This window comes from Cynoglossus semilaevis, chromosome 9 (assembly GCF_000523025.1).
Source record: "Cynoglossus semilaevis isolate Cse_v1.0 chromosome 9, Cse_v1.0, whole genome shotgun sequence".
Lineage (NCBI taxonomy): Eukaryota > Metazoa > Chordata > Actinopteri > Pleuronectiformes > Cynoglossidae > Cynoglossus > Cynoglossus semilaevis.
The window spans coordinates 15,763,152-15,785,250 of record NC_024315.1 but is presented as its reverse complement, the minus strand read 5'-3'; the positions used below and the strand labels follow the sequence as shown (position 1 = coordinate 15,785,250).

Below are 22,099 nucleotides of genomic sequence, written 5' to 3'. Positions count from 1 at the left end.
ATAGATTATTCGTAAGACTAAGAAGTAATGTTAAAAACCTAATACTGAGACACGGCGCGAAGAGAAATAATCACTGGAGGCAACAAGCCTTGCAATGTTTGAATTCATTTAATCCACAACTGTAAACGTCATCCAAGTTTTAAGTCTAATCTGAACTTTAAACTTTAATTGACTGTATGTTCCTCTTGTACTGAAATCTGAATTACGTCCGTTATGGATTTATGATTTGTCACATGTTCTTGTTTAACTGCTAACAATAAAATGTCACACAGCAGATGACTCATTTTTACTAATGTAATAAAAAAGTCATGCAAACATAAATCATCATTAAAAAACGGATGTCATTATGAAGGACCAGATGGTGAAATGTGTTGATTTTGATTACAATCTCCAGAACATTCTTTTCAGGGTGAACGACCAGGTGGTCGAGTCTGTTGTTTACAATTCCTTTACTGAGTAACGCCGTGTTCAGTATGGTTCCTGTGTGTGTGTTGGTGTGAAACTTCTGGTAATAAAGAGGAGCGAGAGGAAAAAAAGAGGACACAGCTGTGGACATTCGTGAGTCACAACCAGGAAATAACGAAGCGTTAATCCGCCGACACTTTCTAATCTACAAACGAGGCGTTCAGTGAACTGACTGGTCAAAATGAACGGAAGCCAAGAACTGGAGTGAGTAGAGACGAGAGCTGAACACACGACACTGTTTTGACTGTTTGTTCTTCTCGTGTTAATGACGATAATGAATTGAATAGATTGACAACCTGATTCTAACAACTGTGTGTCAGGACAGGAGGGAGTTCGACCTTAGACAGAAAATAAAGGAATTGAAACTGTTTGACTGCATTAGTTCACAGTGTCAACGATTTCTAAATTACACCAACTGTCCTGACATTTCTTTCATTCCATGTAGTCTTATTTACATTTAATGACAGTTGGCAGTCAGTCAGTTACTTTAGGTGCTTGTTGTCTTTTTGCTCAGTACAGTGTTATGTTTTTTTTAATATATAATGTGCTGTTTTTCTAGGATGTCCACAGTTCTGGAGTGTCAAAGTAAAATTCCTGTGGATCTCTTCTTGCATGTCTCTCTAATCCCAGCAGTAAGTGTGATGTGATGTATTTGACCACAAACACATGACAAAGTTCACTTCCTTAAAAAAACTATTTGCCAAAATTATTTTCCAAAAGTAAATGTGAACATACTCAGTTGTCGACTGTCTATGACAGAAGAACTGTGTTTGTCAACCAGAACTCAACGGTTAATCACAACTAAAGATACTGCTGTAATAACTCCTTAACTGTTTCCCAGAGATGTGGCGTTCAGGTGTTTGTGTTTTGCAGGTGCTAATTGTAAGCGTGCTGTCGTTTCTACAAATAAGAGAACAGCCGCTGGCCATAGACCACCATCTGCCCTTCCTACGGGGACGTTTTGCGATCGTGGTGTAAGTCAGTAGCAGTTCAACAGTTTAACCTTGACTAACTGTTGTACTCATCAGCCACGTAGCTACTAACTAGAGACTGTTGTCAATGCTGTGCCCCAGGCCTATGGACATGATATCCAGCCTCAGTAACCGTTGGTCCTATGGATTTGCCTTTGGTGCTGTGTCCAGCAACGTCCTCCTGCTCTTTTCTGAACGTTACGTCCCTTTTACTGTCCCACCCTGGGCTCGAGGTAACACCTTGATCGCAATGTGTATAAAGTGACCTAATCTCAACAATGCTACTGCTAGCTGCACTACTGTTGCTACTAAGTGGGCTAAACATTCAATATGAAGTGAATATGAAGGGTTCAGTTAGCTCATAATTTTTCAAAAGATTTTCAGTCCTGTATCAGTGTTTCTGTTCAATTCACAACATTAAATAAAATATAAAAAATCATAAAGTAAAATTGTTTTGTGTGTCAAGTGTTTGTGTTTGTCTGGTTTTTTACAGCTATAGTTTACCTGATTGGAGCTTTGGAAATTGGCCTGGTTTACTTCCCATTCTTTGCCTGTTTGTCCACTCCTTTTCGTGGACCGGGTGCTGTGCTGGGGATCGTCTACTCTTTGGCCTGGTAAACATTCCATTATACATACAACTAAATATCACCCAAAATATGTACTTTCAGTATACAACTTATACAGTGATAACTAGGAATGTAAGTGATAATTGATCTATGGTCAAAAAATACTTTTGGAAGTAAATGTTTTTTTATTCACCATTTTTAAAGTCTAACTTTAATTAACGTATATGTGCAACATTTTATTGTGTTAAGAGATTTGATGCTTGTTTGTAGGATCATTGTGATAGTGTGGGACACATTCACCTGTCCTCATGGAGAGGTATTTACCTGAGTATGCATGTGAAAGTTCAGTCCACTTGTTCTAATGTCTTACACTAACTGATAAAAATAAATGTATCTGCATAATTTCAAAGATATTTGGCCGATATGAGAAGATAATTGTCCAGTGGCCCTGCCTCTTCTCCCTCATCTTCCTCTTGGGTCGATTTGTCTACATTTTAGTTAAGGACATAAGAATACGCCTGTGGAAGGAACAAGAGGTGAGTAAAAATGATTTGAATAATAAATAATGCAAAACACTTATAACTATTTTTTAAATGTACCCATTTAAGCCTGAGTATCCAAACCTATTTCAGCCACAGCTAGAAATTTAAAATGGAAAATTCACACTGCACTGAAGTATACAGAAATAATCTTTTAGTTTGACTGTACACCAAATGTACTACACGGTGTGAAACCTGGGCCTATTTAGTTGAACACAACACTGGAATTAAAGAAATATGCACATCTCTTTTTAAAATGTTACTGCCATCTACTGTGACTAAGTGGAAACGTTTGTTCTTTGTCACTGTTACACAGATAAATGAGGACAAATGATCTCTGACATCAGAGTCAAACCACTGATCTAAGATTTCTGTGTCAATATAATCTTTTTGTTCTTATATATTTTATGACCAACAACTGTTTTGTGACCTAATTGAATCTGTTGCCAGGAGCTTGAAGACCTGAACAAGCACCCCAACATGCAGCATGTCAAGAGACTGCTGAGGAAAACACCAGTGGACAGGTATAAGTCATACGTATATGTGTCTGCATAAATATGGTCAATACAATTGTAACAATTTAATATTAGGTGCAAAATGTAGATGAAACACTAAATACTGGAGATGTCACTGCAGCAAATATATATATATATATATATATATCTGTGTCATAGTCACAAACAAAGTCATAGTCTGTTATAAGATCCTTCAAAAATTCACATTGGCTAATTGTGCCTTTAATGTTTGCAGTCGACTTTAGAAGCCATTTATTCTGATTTCCATCAACTCTCTGTCCGAAGCTTTCAAATAAATTTGCAACAATATTGACATATGTTATCATCAAATCTATTTTTAAACTTCTTGGCTGCCAGTGACCTTAAAGCTCCAAAGGTTAAACATTGCAGAGAATACGTGCAGTGTATGCCCAGACTGCCACATGCACACAGTGATATGAACAATGGTTTTTATCTTTTGCTGCAGTCAGCAGCTCAGCTGGTTCCAGAGGCGAGTGTATTTGTGGGATCCTTACTTCAAGTTCCCCAACAGGATCATCGGCACTGCTATTTTATCCATCATTGGCCTATATATAGTAAGTAAACAGGAAGACATTTATTTACTTTTGTTTAAATGATTTACTTGATGGTATTTCCATTAAATATAATGCTTGGACAAACTGGGTTTTACATCATCTTAAGGGACTGCTATAATAATTAGTATTTTTTTTATTTCTCCAGATGACTCTAGCAGACTACATTCTCTCAACAGCAATTTTTGACCAAGCGGAGATGTGGAAGAACCAGCTCGAGCATCTGGTTATGTGTAATGAAACTCGAGCACTGGAGGCCCTGATACCAAAACTGGAGGAATTTATTGATGTTGCTAGAAGTGAGTGGCTCTAAAAAACACAGTTTGTTTGATATTTTAAAACCTGTAGGACTTATTTCTGTCCTCCTCCTTTTTTAGAATGCTGGCTGGCCACCACAATTTTTGCCAGTCTTAATTCTGTTGCCTACACTTTCCACATCTTAGCATGTTACAGGTAAGAGATCTTCAAAATATATGGGGGTGTACAGCGCAGGTCAAATCCATCCTCCTCTCTTTCCTTAAGATGAGATCAGTCTTCATATATGCATGTTACAGTTTGCTAGATCAGAGACTGCCTGTTTTTGAACATCCAATCAAATCATTCAAATCACTAAGGTAACTGTACACCTTCCAGAAAGCCTTCATGTCACCAACTGAAAATCAGATGTGGTAAAGAGACAATTGTTTGCCATTCATTGTAAGCTCCAGGTGCCAAACTGCTGATTCTGAAGGCAGACATTTTTTCACCCTGGCAACAAATACAGTATATAACTGAGATTAAAAAACAACTCACATATATGGGACAAGGAGCAGTGCAATTAAAATAATTGCATTCTGTTAAGTTTTATAAATCCAGCTGAACCACTCTGAACACATGCTCTTCCTCATTGAGAAGTAGAGAACAGTCATCAATCACAGAGTCCATGAACACATCATTTCTCTCTGTCTATTTCCTGCTCAGAAGAGAATGTCCCAACTCATCATCATGGTTAGTGAGACCACACTCTTTAGAAACACATTTCCACAATAAGAAACTATAGAAATGATCCCTGAAAGTATAGTCTTGATGATTGACTGAGTGAAGACAAGATCCCATGTTAATGACTGTCCTTTTGACTGAGGGGTTTCTTCAACAGTCACTGAATAACACCAATGTAACTGTCTGCTAGAAAGCCAAAATCTGATTGGTTAAGAAAAACATGGCATATTAGGCTCCAGGTGCTGACAATACTGATTCTGAAGGCCTCAGGGCAGATTCCTTTAACCCTGGCTACAGACGATGACTGAAATATGATTGGAGGCAAGCCTAAATTGTTTACTTCATTTTAATTAGGTTAATTCTTTTTTGTAATGTTGCACCAATGCTACAGGAAACACCTAAGAAGACTGTGGAAAGGACAAAAGCGTTTTATTCCTGAGAAGTTTCACAAACCAAGAGCTGCAACTAGCGTCGTAAGGTGCACACAAACAAACACACACCCACAATTGAATTTAAGAAAAACAGATGTCCAAATTGACTTACAACAGAGCTGACCTTCAGACTTAACATAAAAATGTATAATTTAAATGACAAGTATGCACTTGTAAACGTAACCGCTATATCCAAGCTACATGTGGACTTTTGCATCAGTCATCTGTAGGTGTCAGTATATTTTAAATGTGTTCAGTGTTCAGTGCATTTGGACATTTAAACTAGGTCAACACTGTCCACACATGTAAATATGGTCTTGAAATGTTTGCTACCTCTTATTTATTTTACATTTCCTAATTGCAGGCGTCCATTGCTAGATATTCTGGTTGGCAAATAGCATTTACACTTTGGGGTGAGTTGGGGTGAGCACTATATAGGGGTGACTGATAGTAAAAATAATGTTTATTTAATTAAAAACCAAATGTCTTTTTTTGTTCTCTTTAGGATATCTGATTGTCCACTTTGTCCACTTCCTGTTTGCCCTTCTCTTTGTCTACGTGCTTGTGCTTCCCATACAGCACGACAAAGTACTGCAGATGCTCTCAAGCCTGGGACTCATTCTGTAAAGCTGATATTGTTATGGTCATTTTCAGCTCACGACTAGAGGCCAGTTAGATTGATTTGTTTTTCTTGCATGTGTCTCAGGCTGACCATTGGTCTGGTCGTCGGTCTAGTGATTGTCCAAATAGTTCTGGTCCAGATCTTCTTTCTTCAAGACAAAATGTCTCCCACAGATAAAGAAAAACCCCTAGCTCTCAACAACAGGTATGTATACACAGTTATATTCATGTAAAATTTACATGAATATATATTTTTCATAAATATATGAATAAATATTTATTTGGACTAAAATATTAATAAAATATTTAATAATATAAAATATTATTTTATGACAAAATATTATGTCATAAATTATTTATTAAAATAAAATAATATAATGGTCTTATGTCTGTGTCTTATTGACACAGCTGGATTTTCGTGCACCAGCTAAGATTGACAACTCTTGACTTTAAACTTTAAATTCACAAAACCCTGTTCTCCTTTTCAGGAAGGCATTCCACTGTTTCAACTACTTCTTCTTTTTCTACAACGTGGTGATGGGCTTCAGTAACTGTATCATGAGGCTGCTGTGCAGTCTCATTGTGGGAACATGGCTGGTTTCCAGGATAGATCGTACCATCATGCAGAGAGGATATGAAGGCATGGATGCTGGTGAGACATCGTTCAACCAGAGATTATTGGCAGACAAATTAAAAAGTCACAAGAGGTTTAATATTAATATTAATAACAATAATAATTATCTTGCCAATAAATATTAAATAATCCACTCAAACACACCACATGTTAGAAATTGTTTATATTCTTTGTAACTGTGCTTTTTTCACCTGTTCCAGGCTACAGTACTTGGATTGGGATGATTTTTGCAGACCACTATCATAACAATCCAGTTATGGTGTGTTTCTGCCACCTGCTGGTGACCAACAAGCTGGAGAGACTCACAGTGTCTGCTTACTCTACATTTGACAACATGCCCTCAGGTCAGTCCTGTGTGTGTTGTGTGTCAATGACAAACTGATTAGCATTTTAACGTTTTTATATAATAACGCAACTTATGTTATGTACTGTTTTTATGTTTTTTTTTCTCTAGAATGCCCTGTTTATAGCAAGACGAGGAGGCGCTGGATGTTGTTTTATACTTTGCTGAAAAACCCCCATCTGATACCATTCAGAAAGCACCATCTCTCCTCTTCTTCTTTGTTACAAATGTCCTCATCTCCTCAGTCAGATATGGTGGTTCGGGCCTGGTTCATGGCCTCACAGACACAAAGGGGTCAAGCAATGTCACAGATGTCACCTGAGGACACAGTCACGCCAGAAGAAAACAGTTGAAAACAGATTGAAAAACCCGCATCTTAGTGCCTTCAGATGACTAGTAACAGTCATTGTGAATAATAAAGTTATAAGTGGAATCACACACCAATTGCAAGAACCTAACAGATTTATTATTGAACACTTGTTTTAAATTTCTTGTCAGCTCTCACAGTATAGTCATTTGCCACAAAGGACATGTTGTATTTGAAATGGTTTACCTTTTGTAAATAGATGTGAATTTAATGTGTAAATATGATTGTACTTTTTATGTGTTTTTGTGCAACTGATCAAACGTTGGCTATGGTAATATTTTGTTAAAATAATTAAAACTCAAAAGATTTGTGTTCCTCAGTTTATATTTATTTCACACTTGTGCTTTGTTTATTGCGAACAACATTCAACATTATTTACTGCTTTTGGGGAAAAAAATGCTACGCATATTTAGGAGAAATGTTTGAAAATGACGAATTACTTCATTAGCATGCTCATTTGAATTTACAAAAAAAAATTCTTTGCTTTTTGTGAGCGTCGACTGGGACTTCTGTTCAATTAAACAAGGTAAAGTTGCAGGTAAGAAAAAATACAAAATTTGATGGTGTTTGTAGCGATTTTTTAAGCAAAAATAACTGAGTCTTAACTTTGTTTGCTTGCTGTCTGTAAACGATGTCCCATGTGGTGGCAGTTAGCCATTAGCATGTGATCAGTGTGTAGGAGGTGAGTTAACGTCAGTCCTTGGCGGTGAGTGAATCAGGTTGTCGACGATTAAGGTGTTTGATACTTTTTCTTTGCAGACCGAGATTTTACGTTAAAATTCTGACACAGACCAGTCTCACACGTGAGGTAAATAACTTTTCAGTTTGTTTTCATGGAAAAGGTAAATAAATTGCTCCCTTTTACCAGTTCATTGAGCAATCTGCGGTAAAGTAATCGATTGCCGTGTTTCTGTGTTTTGTTGCTTCGGGTTGTCCAGAAACTCCAGGCTATGATAAGTAGTAAAGTTGACTAACTGAACACATAGTTAGGGTCAGAAGAATTAAAGGTACATGTTTTCATTATTTTACTCACAAACAAACGAGAATAATTCACCACGTCAGTTATTTCAGGTGTGTCAAACAAGGTTAATGGTGTTTATGTTGGTTCAGTAATGATGCTTTCGTGTTAAAGGCATTTAAGAGTGGAAGAATTTATATATGTATTGTAACACCCCAAAAAGAAGAAAAGATGGATAAGTGTGTAGTGGAGTTTGCAGACTTACTGGCCGTCCGTCCATCCATCTTCTACTGCTTATTCCTCCTTTATTTCATTTTTGTTTGTTTGTAATTGTTACATTTTGATCGCTTTTGTCTGATGTTTTTAGCTCCACAGTTAAACCATCTCATCTATGTTTTGTCTGCAATTGATGTCCTTGTCCTGAGATACAGAATGCATCTCTTATATGATGTATGATGATCAGGAGTCTCTCAGGCTTATTATATCACTACTTCTTGTCATGACTGGGAATAATTACTTTAACACCAAAGTCATATACCAACAGATTCTACTGAAGTGTGTTTTTTAGCACCACCTGCAGAGCTTAATGTTGTAGAGCAGGGGTGCGAAACTGATTATCACTGGGGGGCCACATCAGAAGTTCCCATTGAAGTGCCAGACTCTCACTCCAATGGGAGCTGCTATCTTGAAGCTGCTGTGGACAGATGTTAAGAGTCAAATGGTTAATAGTCCATGTAAATAATTCATTTGTTGCCATTGTTTCAGTGCGTACTTACCAGAATGTCGGACACAGAGTCAGTCAAGAAAATGCTGCGGTCTGTGCTCCTGTCCAGCAAGGGTGGCGTGTCTTTCAACAACCTCCCGTCAGAGTACCGCTCACTGTGTGGAGAGAGCATCCCACTGAAGAAGCTGGGCTACTCAAAACTGGAGGACTTCCTGAAAAGTATTCCCTCGGTGGTTCAGTTGGAGCATCGAAATGGCGAGGTGGGGTCTTTTATTTATGAATTTATTTGCATGATTTGCATTGCCTCTGGATAGCTTGATGAGACTTTTTCATGTGCAATACTGATACTGCAAGTTGCAGTATTTGCTGATACCAATATCAAACTAATACCTTTTGTCCTCCACCATGCCATGGACAACCATTGCTAAAGCCAAAGTGTTGCTGTTTACAGCATGTCACCATTAAGTTAAGTTATGCACTTTGGTTTAGGTATGAGATCGGACGGAAATTCGGGTCAAGCCATCCCTAGCATTTCCATCAACACTTTTGTGTCTTTGTTTGAATGACTAAATGTTCTGACTGTTCTCATGACAATCTGCCACATATAATCTTCGACTGGGTGCTGCAGCTCATTTGCTTGGCCGGAGTGTCTGAAGAGACGGCCAGCATTGCTCAACTAGTGGCTCGGCAGAAGAGCTCAAAGAAGGCTGGCCGCTCTCAAGTTGTTAACTGCAAGATGAGATCCAAACCTTCCAACCCATACATGCAAAACAGTAAGAGACATTTATTGTTGTCTACTGACTTATCTAAATGATTGGCTAGTATATTTTATTTTATTTGTTTATCAAACAGCAAATATGACTAACTAATTCCAATTTTAATTATCTCGTAACTGATGCATTGATTTGAGCCTAATCTCCATATTATTATTGTTATTTTTATCTGTCTTCATTCAGCATCTGGTAGTTGGTCACAGTTTTGACTGATACTAACATCACCCTCAATGATTTGTGCAGATCATTAATTCCTACTGATGTGCAACTTTTAAGTTTGTTGACAATTGTCTTGTTTAGACCAGTTTTGTTTACCAGTTTATTGATATTTTTTCCAAACCAAGCTGAAAATTTTGTGAAAAGTTTTTCCAATCTTACTCCTCTGACCTCAACTCTTTCCAATACCTCAGTGAGGCCAAGGTCGTCCCTTCGCCAGCCCTCGGCTACACAAGCATCTTCTCGACCAGCAAATCGTTCTTGGTCATATGGAGTCTGCAGTGCATCTGGAGACTACAGGTAGAACAAAATTTGCATACAGATTTATTTTAAAAAATGCCTTTTAGTATTCTGAAATGACTAACATTCTTCTGCAATATATACCACAAGAAATCTGTTTTTTTATTGACTTTCTAAAAATAATTGAATTGAATTTAAAGTGGCTTATTTCTCCTGTGCATTAGGCAGCTGGACCAGAAGTTGAGCTCCATCAAACCTACTGAACACAGAAAACCTCAAACAACAGGGAAACACTGTGTTCTGCCAGAAAGGTAAACAAACATGTAGACCAACCAAATTAAACATGTACTCTCTTTTTCAGGCAGCATACAAAGGTGAGAACATCTATTTTTATCCCTGCAGGTGGATCATCTTTACTGCACACATTGGTTTTTGGACAACATTCTAATTATACACTGCCTGGCCAAAACAAAAGTCGCCACCTGGATTTAACGAAGCAAAGCAGAAGCTTATTGAAACAATGCCACAGGGAATGCGTGCTGTAATCAAAGCTAAAGGCGGTCCAACGAAATATTAGAGTGTATGACCCTTTTTTTTTGGTGGCGATTTTTTTTTTGGCCAGGCAGTGTATTACAATACAACTATTGCATTGATGTACTATATTTAACTCTTTGTGTGACATGTTTTTATGGAAAGGTCATCTAAATGGAAAACAATAAATGCTCATAGGTGTTTCTATACAGGAAAAGAAATGAGTCGGCTGTTGCTCAGAAGACTCAAGGTATGTGAGACACTATGTTGTGTTTGCTTTCTTTTTGGGTGAGTGTCCAATATTTACTGTTAACATTTAAATAAGGATGCTTGATATACATTTCAGAAATTTGCTGTGCAGGTGTATGATATGAGCTCTTTAATTGACCTAATCACTGAGGTTTTGAACTACACTTATTCTTATACCTTTAACTGTTTTGCAGTAAATTTTATAACTGATACAAGGCTTTGTCAACATTTCTTTATTCTTCTTTATTTACATACTGTTTTTTAGAAAAACCTTCAGATCGGAACTCCAGCTCCACTCAGGTATGTCAATAAACAGTATAGTAACCTGTAGTAGCGACAAATATGTGAAGTAATATTTACTTATGTCTGTGAGGAAAATAAAAATGTTAACTATGAGAGCATTTCCACCAAATGGATCAAAATGTTCACACCCCTGTGTCTGTAGAGATTAAACACTAACATCTCTGCCAGCAGTCGGAGCCGTACGATGAAGAACAGGTGCAAAGCAGAATGATTCAGCTCCTGTCCAGATTCTGCAGTGGAGTGTGGATGTCAAAAATACCAGAGCTCTACAGCACTACATTCAATCAGAAGCTCAACCCACAGGTGCTCAAAGACCTGGAGAAGTGGATGCATGTTTGTGTGGTGAGAATGTCATACAGTGAAATCCTTTTGGATGACCCTTATGTCAACATGCATTTACAGAAGGGTGCTGTGCTGTGTGTCAATGACAATAAATCACTTTCAGTTTTACTTTGTTCTCCTCAGGTGGAGCCATCACCTAACCACAATCGGGCTGACTGGCTGGTTTACCCTCCTGTCCCTCACAAGCCCTTGATTGTGCCTAGAACAGGCACCAGGACCCCCTCTCCAACATCACCTGTAAATTCTGATATAAGCATGTCACCCCCCTTAACACTTAGGGAACCTTTGACCTCTGTTCCTAAAACTAGAGTCTCCCCCCAAAGCCCCTTGGCAAAGCCTACTTTTATTTTTCAACCACAGCCTGTTTCTGACTCTTCAACATCACAGCTGTCCCCTGTCTCACTGCGTAGCCCCGTCTCCAACCTAACTCTTGCCCTCCAGCACCCACCCACTCTAACTCCTGCTATAAAAGAATGCAAAGCTCCCTCTCATAAACCTAACCCTGATATTTCCTCCCTTTTGAAAGTGACTGTTACTCCAACCTCTAATTCTTCCCCTGTGTCACAATCATCTGCTGATACTATACCAGCTGAGGTGCGTCAGAAAATTAAAGAGCTGCTCTCTAAGTACAGTCAAGGACTGTGGGCACATGCATTGCCTAAACTGTTTGTTGAGACCTACAAGATGCCATTTCCTGATCATATCCTGGACAACTTGTCTCTGTTGCTGAATATGTGCTCTGTGGAGTACTCCATAACTCGTGGAAAGAAAAAGGTGAGTATATCAGTTCAAGCCATTGTAACTTGAGTGTCTTGAGTTCCTCTTCTTGCATTCAGGGGGCGCTATAAAGTCCATAAAGCATGGTCATACATTTTAGTATAGAGCAGTGTTTGTGAGATAAAAAAGTAAGTATATGACATGTCATTGTCCTGTTTTTTGTCAGACTATCTTGTATAACAAAACAGACACAGAGGATGCAAACATAACTGAAAGCAAAGAGTTCAAAGGTCAACCACTCCCATCTGGTATTGAGATCCTGGCTCCTGTGCTTCCTCCCACTCTGGTCCGTCCTTCAGAACAGTATCCCTCCGTGCTGGTTACTGATGCTAAGAGCAGCAACACTGTCACTATAAGGTAGCGCTCACATCACTTATGTGTTTGCACACTCCAACTGGATGCATTGTTTTAATAGAAGCTAAAACATAATATTTTTAACTACATTTATTCCTACCTGCAAAACTTAACCAGGGACTAGAAAAACATTCCCAAAAGCATGTGTGAGAAGCTGACAGGAGTCATTTTGTCATTTAGATATGTGGGTGAGAACTACTCCACTGCTCAGGAGGCGTTAGAGGACACCATGCGCTTGTTCTACACACAGTGCTCAAGACAACATCGTGTCGTGTCCAGCCTTGCCGTTGGTCAACTGGTAGCTGTCAGAGGAGAAGATGGAGAAGAGATTGCCAGAGGTCAAGTCATGGAGGTGATGGCGTTCAACAAAGTCAAGGTAATTTGTTCTAAAACCTAATCCATGTCCCTCTGCGGAAAAGTTTGTTACTATGTTTTTGCAGCGATAACTTGTCTGTGTCTGTTTATCAGGTGTACTATGTGGACTATGGCTTTTCTTTGGAAACAAGTGGTGGTAATCTGCTGGAGCTCCACCAGGATTTCCTCTCTCTACCCTTTCAGGCCAATAACATTCAACTTGCTGGTACATTCAGCACAGGAAATGTGGTTAACATTGTTTTTATCCTATTTATTGATTCAACATCAGAGCAGAAGTTGTTGCTGGTTATTACTGCCAAAATATCTTCTCATTTATTTTCATCCTTCTGTTTTCAGGTTTAGAGAATTTTAGCTCACTTCCACTGGTTCAGCCTTGCCTGGAAAAGTTGGCTGTGGGAAAGATCCTGCTGATTGAGATAGTGCAGCCATGTCAACAATTGGAGTTGCCTGTGGCGGTGCTGTACGACACCTCGGGTGACGACGATGTGAACATTAACTCCATCTGCCTCAAGACACTGCAGGACAAGACAATGGACAACCCTCTGGTTGTAGGTTGGAGTTGATTACTTTTTATATCAGATCAGAATCATTGCTGCTGCAGTGATTTTTTGTAATCTGTATAAACTTTGAACACTTAACAATTTAAACAGACTGCTGAGAATACTCTTTGACGCATATTTGCATAAGGGGTCCTCGACCTACAGGGTTTTTCAGTTACAGTTTGCAGTATTTCATAATTTTACATTCAGTTTTCTTATCGGGAGAGAAGGTAAATAAGAGAGGGGGGAAAATGTCACATTTGCTCTTAATTTTGTGCGAACAAATTCCATATGTTTCCAGAATCCATTGTGTCATAATTTGGATTTTGTTAATTTTGAATATATATTATTTTCCCCCATAATCAAGCGGCCATTAACTTCCTTGTGCTTGTAGGTAAACGTTACTTACCAAGATGTGTGTGTCACAAATGTGTGTGCCAATGGCACCATCTACTGTCAGCTGCCCTGCAGAGGAACAGCACGACTCGGCAAGTTACTGGAGGAAGCTGAGGTTTTCTACAAGTCTCAGGTAGATCTTGAACAAATAAATAAGTCAACTTCCTCTTTCTAACTGACTGTACATGATTATGCATGGAAGAACCACCTCGTTTTGACCTCTTGACCTTTCACATTTCATTAATTTTGATCTTTTTCATTGTGGTTCTTAGATTACATCTGAATCCCTGGTGTCCAGACCTTTCAGTGGCAAGTTCTGTTTAGCCCAGTACAAATCACAGTGGTCCAGAGCTGAGGTGAGAGTTGCTTTAGAATTATTTCATACCAGGTGTGTTTCAATCTTACATTATTTGATTTGAGTGTTTGTTTAATCTGTTCATGGCAACTCTTTGTTGTCAGATTACAAACATGTACAACAGCAGAGTAATGGAGATCCTCTTCATTGACCTGGGCATCTCGGCAACAGTGGAAGTGACTGATCTCAGAGAGATACCTCCACCTCTACTGAAAGACTTCATCATCATTCCACCACAGGTCAAACACCTGTCCCTTAGGGGGGTACCTTGGTAAAATCTGAATACAGTGATCATTGATATAGTTTATTCTTAGATTTATTTATTTTTAATGTGGATTTAGTTGTTTGTACTAATTTAAATACTACACAATAACCATAGAATATGACTGACTATGATGTTATGTTATTAAGACATTTGGTTTGTTTGTCAAATGTTAATAGAACAAAGAGGCTCTTGTTTATAAGCAGTGTTTCTCTCTGTGGGCAGCAGCCTTCTCTTAAACCAAACCTGACTCCGTTTTGCGTATACACTAAGATGCCAATAAAAGACAGGCTGTATGTCAGCTGCTGTTCTGTGTATTGTCACCATTTATTTAGAGTGTGCTAAACTGTTGCATGTACCGTATATGACGAAACTGTTGAGTATATGAGACAGTTAAACTGAAGTGTGTTGGAAACCAGGGCAGATCAGTGGGATTGATGGAAAATGTTCCTTTTTGCTTCCTTTTTGCTATGAAAATTATAGGCCATCAAGTGTCAACTGGTGGACCTCAAAGTTCCAGAAGGAGACTGGAGTCCAGAAGTCGTCATGTGGGTGAAAGACGCTGTCCTGGGCTGTAAAGACTGCAGAATGAAGGTGATTCAAAAACATGCATATAAAATATAAACACATATCTTGTCAGTGGCCTGTTAATGAAATAGAATGTCTGTAATTGGTTGATAAATGGCCCAGACTGTGATAGGCTGCTTAACAGATGTTGGCTTTGGCCCAATGCTAGATCTCAAAACTAGAGGAGAGAAACGGGGAGCAACTAGTCTACATGTACCTTTTTTTCGGTGTTGATGGCAAAGATCTGGGTGAAAGCATCAACCATCATGTTGCTCAGTCTGACATGTGGCAGAAACCCTCAGGGCAAAGCATCCTACTGCCCAGCAGTTGCACTGTGGATACAGGTACTGTTTGGCAAATAAACTATCAAATAAAATAATTTCTATTTACTTTTCTCTACTTACATAATTTTACATTAATATCTTTCTTCACTTTGTTCTCAGATTGGTCAGGTCTCAGAGTCCGGCAGGAGAAAGTGACTCTGAGCAGTTTCACACAATACCCTGCTGTCACTGCTTTGACACAGCTTTGTCATGGATCAATGGACAACATGAAGCAGATACTTTATTTACCTCCCCCTCTGGACCTCCCCCAGGTGTGTTAAACCGCATGCATTCACCTCTGGACCTCCCCCAGGTGTGTTAAACAGCATGCATTCACAAACTGTTGATTATTGTAACACGGTAGAAACCATACTGAGAACATATGAGCTTTAACATATAGTTAACTACTTCATTTTGTTTATATAAGTAGTTTATATAAGTAACAAGACTGCACCATAAAAATATGTGTGTTAACAATGACCTTGTTCTCATCCTTTCAGCCTGATCAAAACATTGATGTCTTTGTGCCAGTGGCTTGTCACCCCGGACACTTTGTGCTGCAGTCATGGCAGGACCTGCATAAGCTCACAGTGTTGCTGGGGGAGATGATCCTCTATTATAACCGAATGATTACCAACACCAACACAACCATGCACATCCAGAAAGGAGATATTTGTGCTGCCAGAATTGATAAGAAGTAGGTGATTGATGTATCAGTTTTGACTGATGTGATTATGTGACAGAAAAAAAAGAAAAGAAAATGGTGACATAAAGTGAATATAGGCTTTGGTGACTTGATATTGATAAACGTGAAGGTAAGATGTCCAGCTTTATCCCTCAATTCATAGATTTTCTTTGAAGAAATAAAGAAGGCAGGGACGATGTTGAGAGATGTAGCTGGTGGTGTGTGATCAATGATGGTTCATGTGATTTCCACCTAGCTGGCAACGAGTCCAAATCAAGGGGGTTCTGTCTAATGGCTTGGTATCTGTGTATGACCTTGACCATGGTAAACATGACCTGGTCCGAAGACACCTCCTGCAGCCTCTTTTAGAGGAGTTCAGACAGCTGCCCTTTCAGGCCATTCCCGCTCAGCTGGCAGGTAACTTTAACTGGGATTATTGAAATGAAACTACATTAAATTTGTGCCTTCTGTGTTTTTTTATTATTGTCTTGAATGTGTTTTGGCTTAATCTAGACTTTGAGAACACTCAAAGGTAACCATGCATACACTATACTCTCCAATGTGTTCTTTAAGGTGTGCCTCAGCAGCACTGGTCAGAAGAAGCCGCCATGTTATTCAGAAATCATGTGGAAAGACGAGCACTGGTAGCTCAAGTGGAGAGTGTGTCGTCTGCATTGGAAGGTAAAGGTGAACCCTGGGAGATCAGACTGATGGTATATCTTGTGGACACCATGCAGGAGAAGGATCTTTGGATTCACACCCTCATGGCCGACATCGATAGTGAACTCCCCTTCTCTTCCCGGGTTGTCATTCCACGAGTTGTTCAAGGAATATCTCAGACCTAATGTTTGAGTTGAACTCTATTTTCAGAGAAGCTGATGTTCTTCTGATTCTCTCCATTTTCTAAAACCAATACTTCTCACACTTTCACAAGTATTCAGTAACTTTAGCCCCAATCTGTAATTTGAGACTCTTTAGAATACGTAGGGGAAAGTTTTGTTGAGGGGTTCTTTTTTTTCAGTTAAGACTGAAATTAATTAGTCAACTCAGAAGAAGTGACCATCAGTTCATTTATAAAGAAGAAAAATAGTTTAACACCAGCAGGAACACCTTTGGTTCCACCTGTTCAGGTAATTTCAACTGCTGTTTGTTTTGTTTGCACCTAAATTTAAGTGTTTTCCTTTTCTACACGGGCATGTGTGTGACTCTTTAGCACAAAGTTTTGTTTTTCTTTTCACTTCAATAATGTACCTTTCAAATGTTTCATGGTAAAAAAAAAAGTGAACACTTTATTTGGTATTTTGTTGTTTATTAGGTGGAATAATTTCAGGTACACTAAAGTGCTGTGTCAGATTTATACTGTAAGTGGACATCATCTGTAAGATTCAATAGTTTAAAAAAAAGAAAGTTGTTTGGTGCCAAACTAATGTATGACCCGATCCATAAAGGCCAACATTGTAGATTGTCAAAGTGGTACACTTTTTTCTACCAAATATTTTAGATAGCTATTAACTATCTGCATATTATTGAGATATAATTTTTGATAAGTCGGTGTGAAATTTGCAAAATATCAGCATTAAATATAGTAACATATATTTCAATTATCTCGATTAACACAGGAGCCTTTTTTAAAGAGTTTGGCCTGACATTTCAAGCAATAACAACGCACTGATCACTCGAACTGTGATGTGTCAGCGCGCGGACCAGTTACTTTCTAAATGAAGACGTCACATAACGAAGCGGTCGCTCTCGCCAGTTTTTCGAACTCCAAGTGCAGTGGACTTGGTCGCGGTCAATCCAGGTACAAACATTTCCAATGCGGTGCATTATATGCAGGGAGGCGAAGCAGCGGTAGGTTTGGTCTAAAATCGGTACAGTACCAAAGTTACGGCTCATGTCGATGTTATGAAATGTGCTGCAATATGTTGATAATTAATTTAATTTGTAGTTCTTTGTGCATTAAGACTATTAAAAGTTTGCACACGATTTTGACAATATACCACACATTGTCCCCAAACTAAAACAATCATTGCCATTCATATTTATCTCATGGATAAAATTCTCTGTGTTGGCGTTCACTTTTAAGATGTGTATATGCACAATAGTTTTTAAACAAGCTAAAAATCGAGGTAAACGAAAATTGCCCTCCCTGAAATCGGTCCGTGTCGCAACTAAGTGACAATGGACTACTTCGTGACATCATTGGAGTGACAGGGCAGCCGTGCGTGCGTTCGAGAGGAGGGGGGAGAGGATGAAGAGAATCTCCTCCCCGTAAGTTTACTCTGCCCTTTGCGGGAGTTGGGATTCAGGCTGCACTAACCGGCCGAAAGTTTGAGTAGGGACTTGTGTGCAAAGAGCGGAGAAGAGGCTGAAATCAGCTGAACTGAGGCTAATCTGCAGCTCATGGACGCTTCGCTGTAGCGCAGTGGTCGCAGGATTTCCCCGGGCAGTGGACTTGCAGCAGAGCGGAGCTCTCAGTGCGACTGCAGCGGCTCTGAAGGAAACCATATCTGGTCAAAATATTCGCTGCTGTCACCCAGCTGGGCGTCCGGCTATAAATAGCGCCGGAGGAGGTACGGAAATAAACGCAAAAATCAAACTGATAATTTCATCTCACACGTCTACGGTCACACACTAGTAGAAGTACTTTTTAAATCTTTTTATTATTTGTGGAAGTGTGGAAAAACGTATGAAATGTCAATTCGGTTTTTTAATGTTAAGTGATTATGAGAAATATCCTATTTATTATTTGTGGAAGTGTGGAAAAACATTGTATGAAATGTCAATTAGGGTTTTTAATGTTAAGTGATTATGAGTAATATCCTCATTTTAACTAAAATGTAGATAATAATTTTGGCTCCTTTAACGTTACGTTTATTTACCATCGTTATTTATACTCCGGTTCCTTATACCCTTCCCATATGACCTACATTATGATTCTGTGAGTAGCATTTAGGAATTCACGGAGAACAATTTAATATAAAGCAATAGTTCAATGTTAATAATGTATCATGCTCAGTTCCTGCCCTCTTGCGGCTAGACAAACTTTGTTTTACATTTGAAACTGTAAACATTTCAGATAATGAACTGTAGACTGGAGGTGTGTGGGTCACAGTACTCTTAGGGATTTATTAGTTTGAAGTGAAAGATCGTGGGCTCCAGAATATCTATCTTTTATACTGACTTAACATACTGAGGGAAAAGCTTATTAAAAAGCTAAAAATATTAGCTTATTTTAAAAAAAAACCCTACATTTTACAAAGACAATGACATCAAGTCCACGTACATCGTATTAGCAATGCAAATTACTGACAGGCTTTAAGGTTGTCATAAAAACTGTGTATTTACTTGCTGTCATCATGAGTAATGTCAAAATTGCACTCAATACACATGTGCTGTGATATTGTTTGTTTGTTGTCACCTTCATCACCTTCAATACTTTTCTTCTTCTTATTAATTATTAGAGAGCTGTCCTAGTTGTCACTATTGTTGTCAGGATAACACACAGCATCTGATCTTCTTACCCCTCTGATTGTCGTTCGGGGTCTTTTGTCATCTGAATCATTTATTTGTGTTCCTGTGTATCTACAATTTCTGGACTCAGTCATAAACTTCATCAGAAGTTAAGCAGAGGCCAGATAAGTAACAAGATGTGTTCTAAGACATTCTGATACTTTGACCTCTGTAGTATGCACTAATGACCTGACTCTAGGTCTGCGGCAGTGAGTAGTGAGATCTCTATTAAAATTCATTGATGATCCATTGGTTATCAGTCAAAAGATGTTTTTAACTGTTTTTTTTAACAGATATTTTCTCAATACTACATTTTTTTACAAAATGATATGATTACAAGTATTTTCATTTGTCTGATCACCGATATCGAGTACCAATACTGATACTTCTTTAGCATAGGCTGTAACCAATGTGCCATGAATTTTTGCAGCTTGATTCCTCTTTTCATTTCTTGTATAAAATATGTGACTGCCACATGAGATCACAAAGGCAGTCCTGGTAGACCATAAATAAAAAATATATATTATTAAAATAATATGCTGTAAGGAGTAAATCATATTGTGCCATACAGCTACATGAATTAATTAGTGACCCAACATATAAGGTACACTGTATGTAAAGACCAAAGCATTTGTAGCATTTAAATTAATTGACCAGAGCTAAAAAGTGTAAGATTAAAGAACACCTGGCAGTGGAGTTACATGCTAACTAGCTAAATATCCTCAGCATTTCCTTACAGTATTGTAGAAGAACATTTCTATTTCAGTACTAAGTTCCAGTACTAAGCAGAGAACAATGTGCTAAAAATGTAGCGATCCAACATGGCGGCCTCCACAGAAAGACCCCTCTTCTAGCTCCAGCTCATTCTTTCGGTTGATAATGTCAGGTTAGCGCTCAGTGGTAAAAGTGCCAATTCAATTCTTTACATTCAATTTCCTTAAATAAAAACAGAATGTAAACAGACTCATGGTGGACAAATGTCTCATGTTATTTTAGAACACTTATGGTAGTCACTGCAACACACACACTCCAGCCTGTAGCTCGTTTCTCCCTCTTGCATTGTGACATGTAGCTGCCGTTGACAACTGTTGCTCCTCAGCTGTTTTCTGTTGTGCCATTTTGAAAGCAGGTGTCATCATGGCACTGTGGATCTGTACAGCCAACAAATCTCACATTTGAAACTCTGTAATTTGCCCTTAAGCTAGTAATATGCAGCATGCTACATTTCTTGATGATTCAAAAAATATATATATATACACATATATGTCTTCAAAAAATCTGTATGTATATATATATGTATTTATATATATATGTATGTATATATATGTATGTATATATATATATATATATATAGAGAGAGAGAGAGAGTATGTTTATTAAAGGACCTCATTTTGACCTTAGCTTAGAGGTGACAGTAGTATATCTCTAACTTGCCAAGCTGTAGTCTTTTAATGTGAGGCCTTATGCACTTCTGTAAGCCGTCTGAAGACACTGAGCAGGAAGTCAACTGCTCTGCTGTCACTGTGGTTTATGGGTCGATTTAATGGCTGTAGAAATTTTCTGGCCAGAGCATGTGTGTATGTCTTTGTGTGGCTGAAAAGTTCTCTCTAAAATTGAAACAAATGATTTACACAGCAAGTTTTGGGTTTTTTTCACCCACGGGTCAAGGGGTTCAGATTACTAGCTGAATTGTAAAATTTGTTCTTGTAAGTTTTTCCTTTGTACAGTTTTGGACTCAGAGGGAGAAAGGCTAGTCTCTACGGAGAGCTATTGCCGATAAACCACATTTTAAATCCAATAAATAATTCCTGCATCAGTGTTGCTAGTAAATGACCTGGGAGTAAACAGTCATAGCTAAGGAGCAAGTCACTTGTTTATAACCTTACGTGTGCTGTAGTTTGGTACTCTGGTTCTTATTCTGCTTGCCCTGTGAATGTCCTCTAATGAAGTTGGAGAGCTTGTAAATGTCATAAATATACTGTGGGCCCAGATCTGTTTGATATCATCGGTGCAGGTTACAGTGTCCTCCAGCAGATGTGCAGTGTTGGTTGGAGGTTAGCCCAGCTCTTCTTCTTTGGTTGTGGAAACTTGTCTAACGGGCTTTAGTAAAAACAGAACATAAGAACTACATACTTGACCATGTATTTAGAGAGGTTAACAGAACCACACTGGTGACATACAGTAGGGTTCCCTCCATATTTGTTTCACTCGATTGTTTAACTTCTGCATCATGGTTGGGTTTTTGAATGAATTCCTCGTCCCTGTACAGGGCTGGGGGAAGGTTGGTTTTGTACTACAGTATTTGAGTATGTGGACTGCATTAGATCCAACATTGGTCTATTCCACTGAGGGGCGTGGGTTAGAGTGGCACAGTGGTAGGATTTTCACCTGTCAGAAGGTATTAGATTTGATCCCACCTGGTCACCAAGTTTCCAGATTGGACTGTGTCAGTAAAGCGTTCCCTGTAGATACCTCTACAGGAAAACTGAGGGAAAGAAATGACACAATTCATATGCTGCATTGCTAAAAAAATTATTTTCCTTATGTGTTCATTTATTTTTATTGTTAAATGTTATGTTGTGTGTTATTGCCAACCATTCAGATATAAATGGTTG

At 38.5% G+C, this 22,099-nt stretch overlaps 2 protein-coding genes and 1 non-coding gene across 11 annotated transcripts in view; 2 read left to right on the top strand and 1 right to left on the bottom strand.

Annotated features, from left to right (window-relative positions):
- Nucleotides 1–427: 427 nt before the first annotated feature.
- stra6l (STRA6-like) lies at nt 428–7,310 on the top strand. The gene is made up of 18 exons (XM_008317532.3): nt 428–669; nt 1,025–1,097; nt 1,339–1,439; nt 1,539–1,669; nt 1,930–2,050; nt 2,273–2,318; nt 2,413–2,538; nt 2,992–3,065; nt 3,523–3,631; nt 3,777–3,927; nt 4,006–4,081; nt 4,998–5,079; nt 5,402–5,450; nt 5,543–5,660; nt 5,744–5,863; nt 6,147–6,310; nt 6,493–6,636; nt 6,747–7,310. Exons 1-18 carry the CDS (start codon nt 647–649, stop codon nt 6,986–6,988), a joined length of 1,950 nt encoding a protein of 649 aa, XP_008315754.1. The 5' UTR covers nt 428–646; the 3' UTR covers nt 6,989–7,310.
- Nucleotides 4,488–4,692, bottom strand: LOC112487557 (small nucleolar RNA U3). Its single transcript, XR_003050741.1, has one exon. It is a non-coding gene; the product is annotated as a small nucleolar RNA U3 (small nucleolar RNA).
- Nucleotides 7,311–7,446: 136 nt separating the features above from the next.
- LOC103384132 (tropomodulin-1) overlaps nt 7,447–22,099 on the top strand; it is a 25,614-nt gene continuing 10,961 nt past the window's right edge. For 2 of the 9 annotated variants that reach the window (XM_025058649.1, XM_008317527.3), the window contains exon 1: nt 18,124–18,544. Coding sequence is in view for 5 of the 9 variants with exons in the window: in XM_017035130.2 (XP_016890619.1) it covers nt 8,741–8,944; nt 9,313–9,457; nt 9,868–9,973; nt 10,138–10,224; nt 10,657–10,694; nt 10,959–10,993; nt 11,165–11,338; nt 11,462–12,112; nt 12,282–12,472; nt 12,650–12,845; nt 12,938–13,049; nt 13,181–13,392; nt 13,778–13,912; nt 14,052–14,135; nt 14,239–14,373; nt 14,880–14,990; nt 15,133–15,307; nt 15,407–15,558; nt 15,787–15,983; nt 16,228–16,388; nt 16,545–16,816 (3,573 nt within the window). In the remaining 4 variants the exon portion in view is untranslated. Of the gene's footprint in view, nt 7,541–7,569; nt 7,811–8,725; nt 8,945–9,312; nt 9,458–9,867; nt 9,974–10,137; nt 10,225–10,656; nt 10,695–10,958; nt 10,994–11,164; nt 11,339–11,461; nt 12,113–12,281; nt 12,473–12,649; nt 12,846–12,937; nt 13,050–13,180; nt 13,393–13,777; nt 13,913–14,051; nt 14,136–14,238; nt 14,374–14,879; nt 14,991–15,132; nt 15,308–15,406; nt 15,559–15,786; nt 15,984–16,227; nt 16,389–16,544; nt 17,773–18,115; nt 18,545–22,099 lie in introns of those variants that run through there. The other 7 variants (XM_017035130.2, XM_008317531.3, XM_017035131.2 and 4 more) reach the window with 7 other exon arrangements.

Bases quoted from the DNA above. Each gene is read 5' to 3' on its own strand.
- stra6l (XM_008317532.3), top strand. From the start codon at position 647: ATGAACGGAAGCCAAGAACTGGA. The intron at 1,098-1,338 runs GTAAGTGTGATG...TGTGTTTTGCAG, and splicing joins ATGTCTCTCTAATCCCAGCA to GTGCTAATTGTAAGCGTGCT. The intron at 4,082-4,997 runs GTAAGAGATCTT...CCAATGCTACAG, and splicing joins CACATCTTAGCATGTTACAG to GAAACACCTAAGAAGACTGT.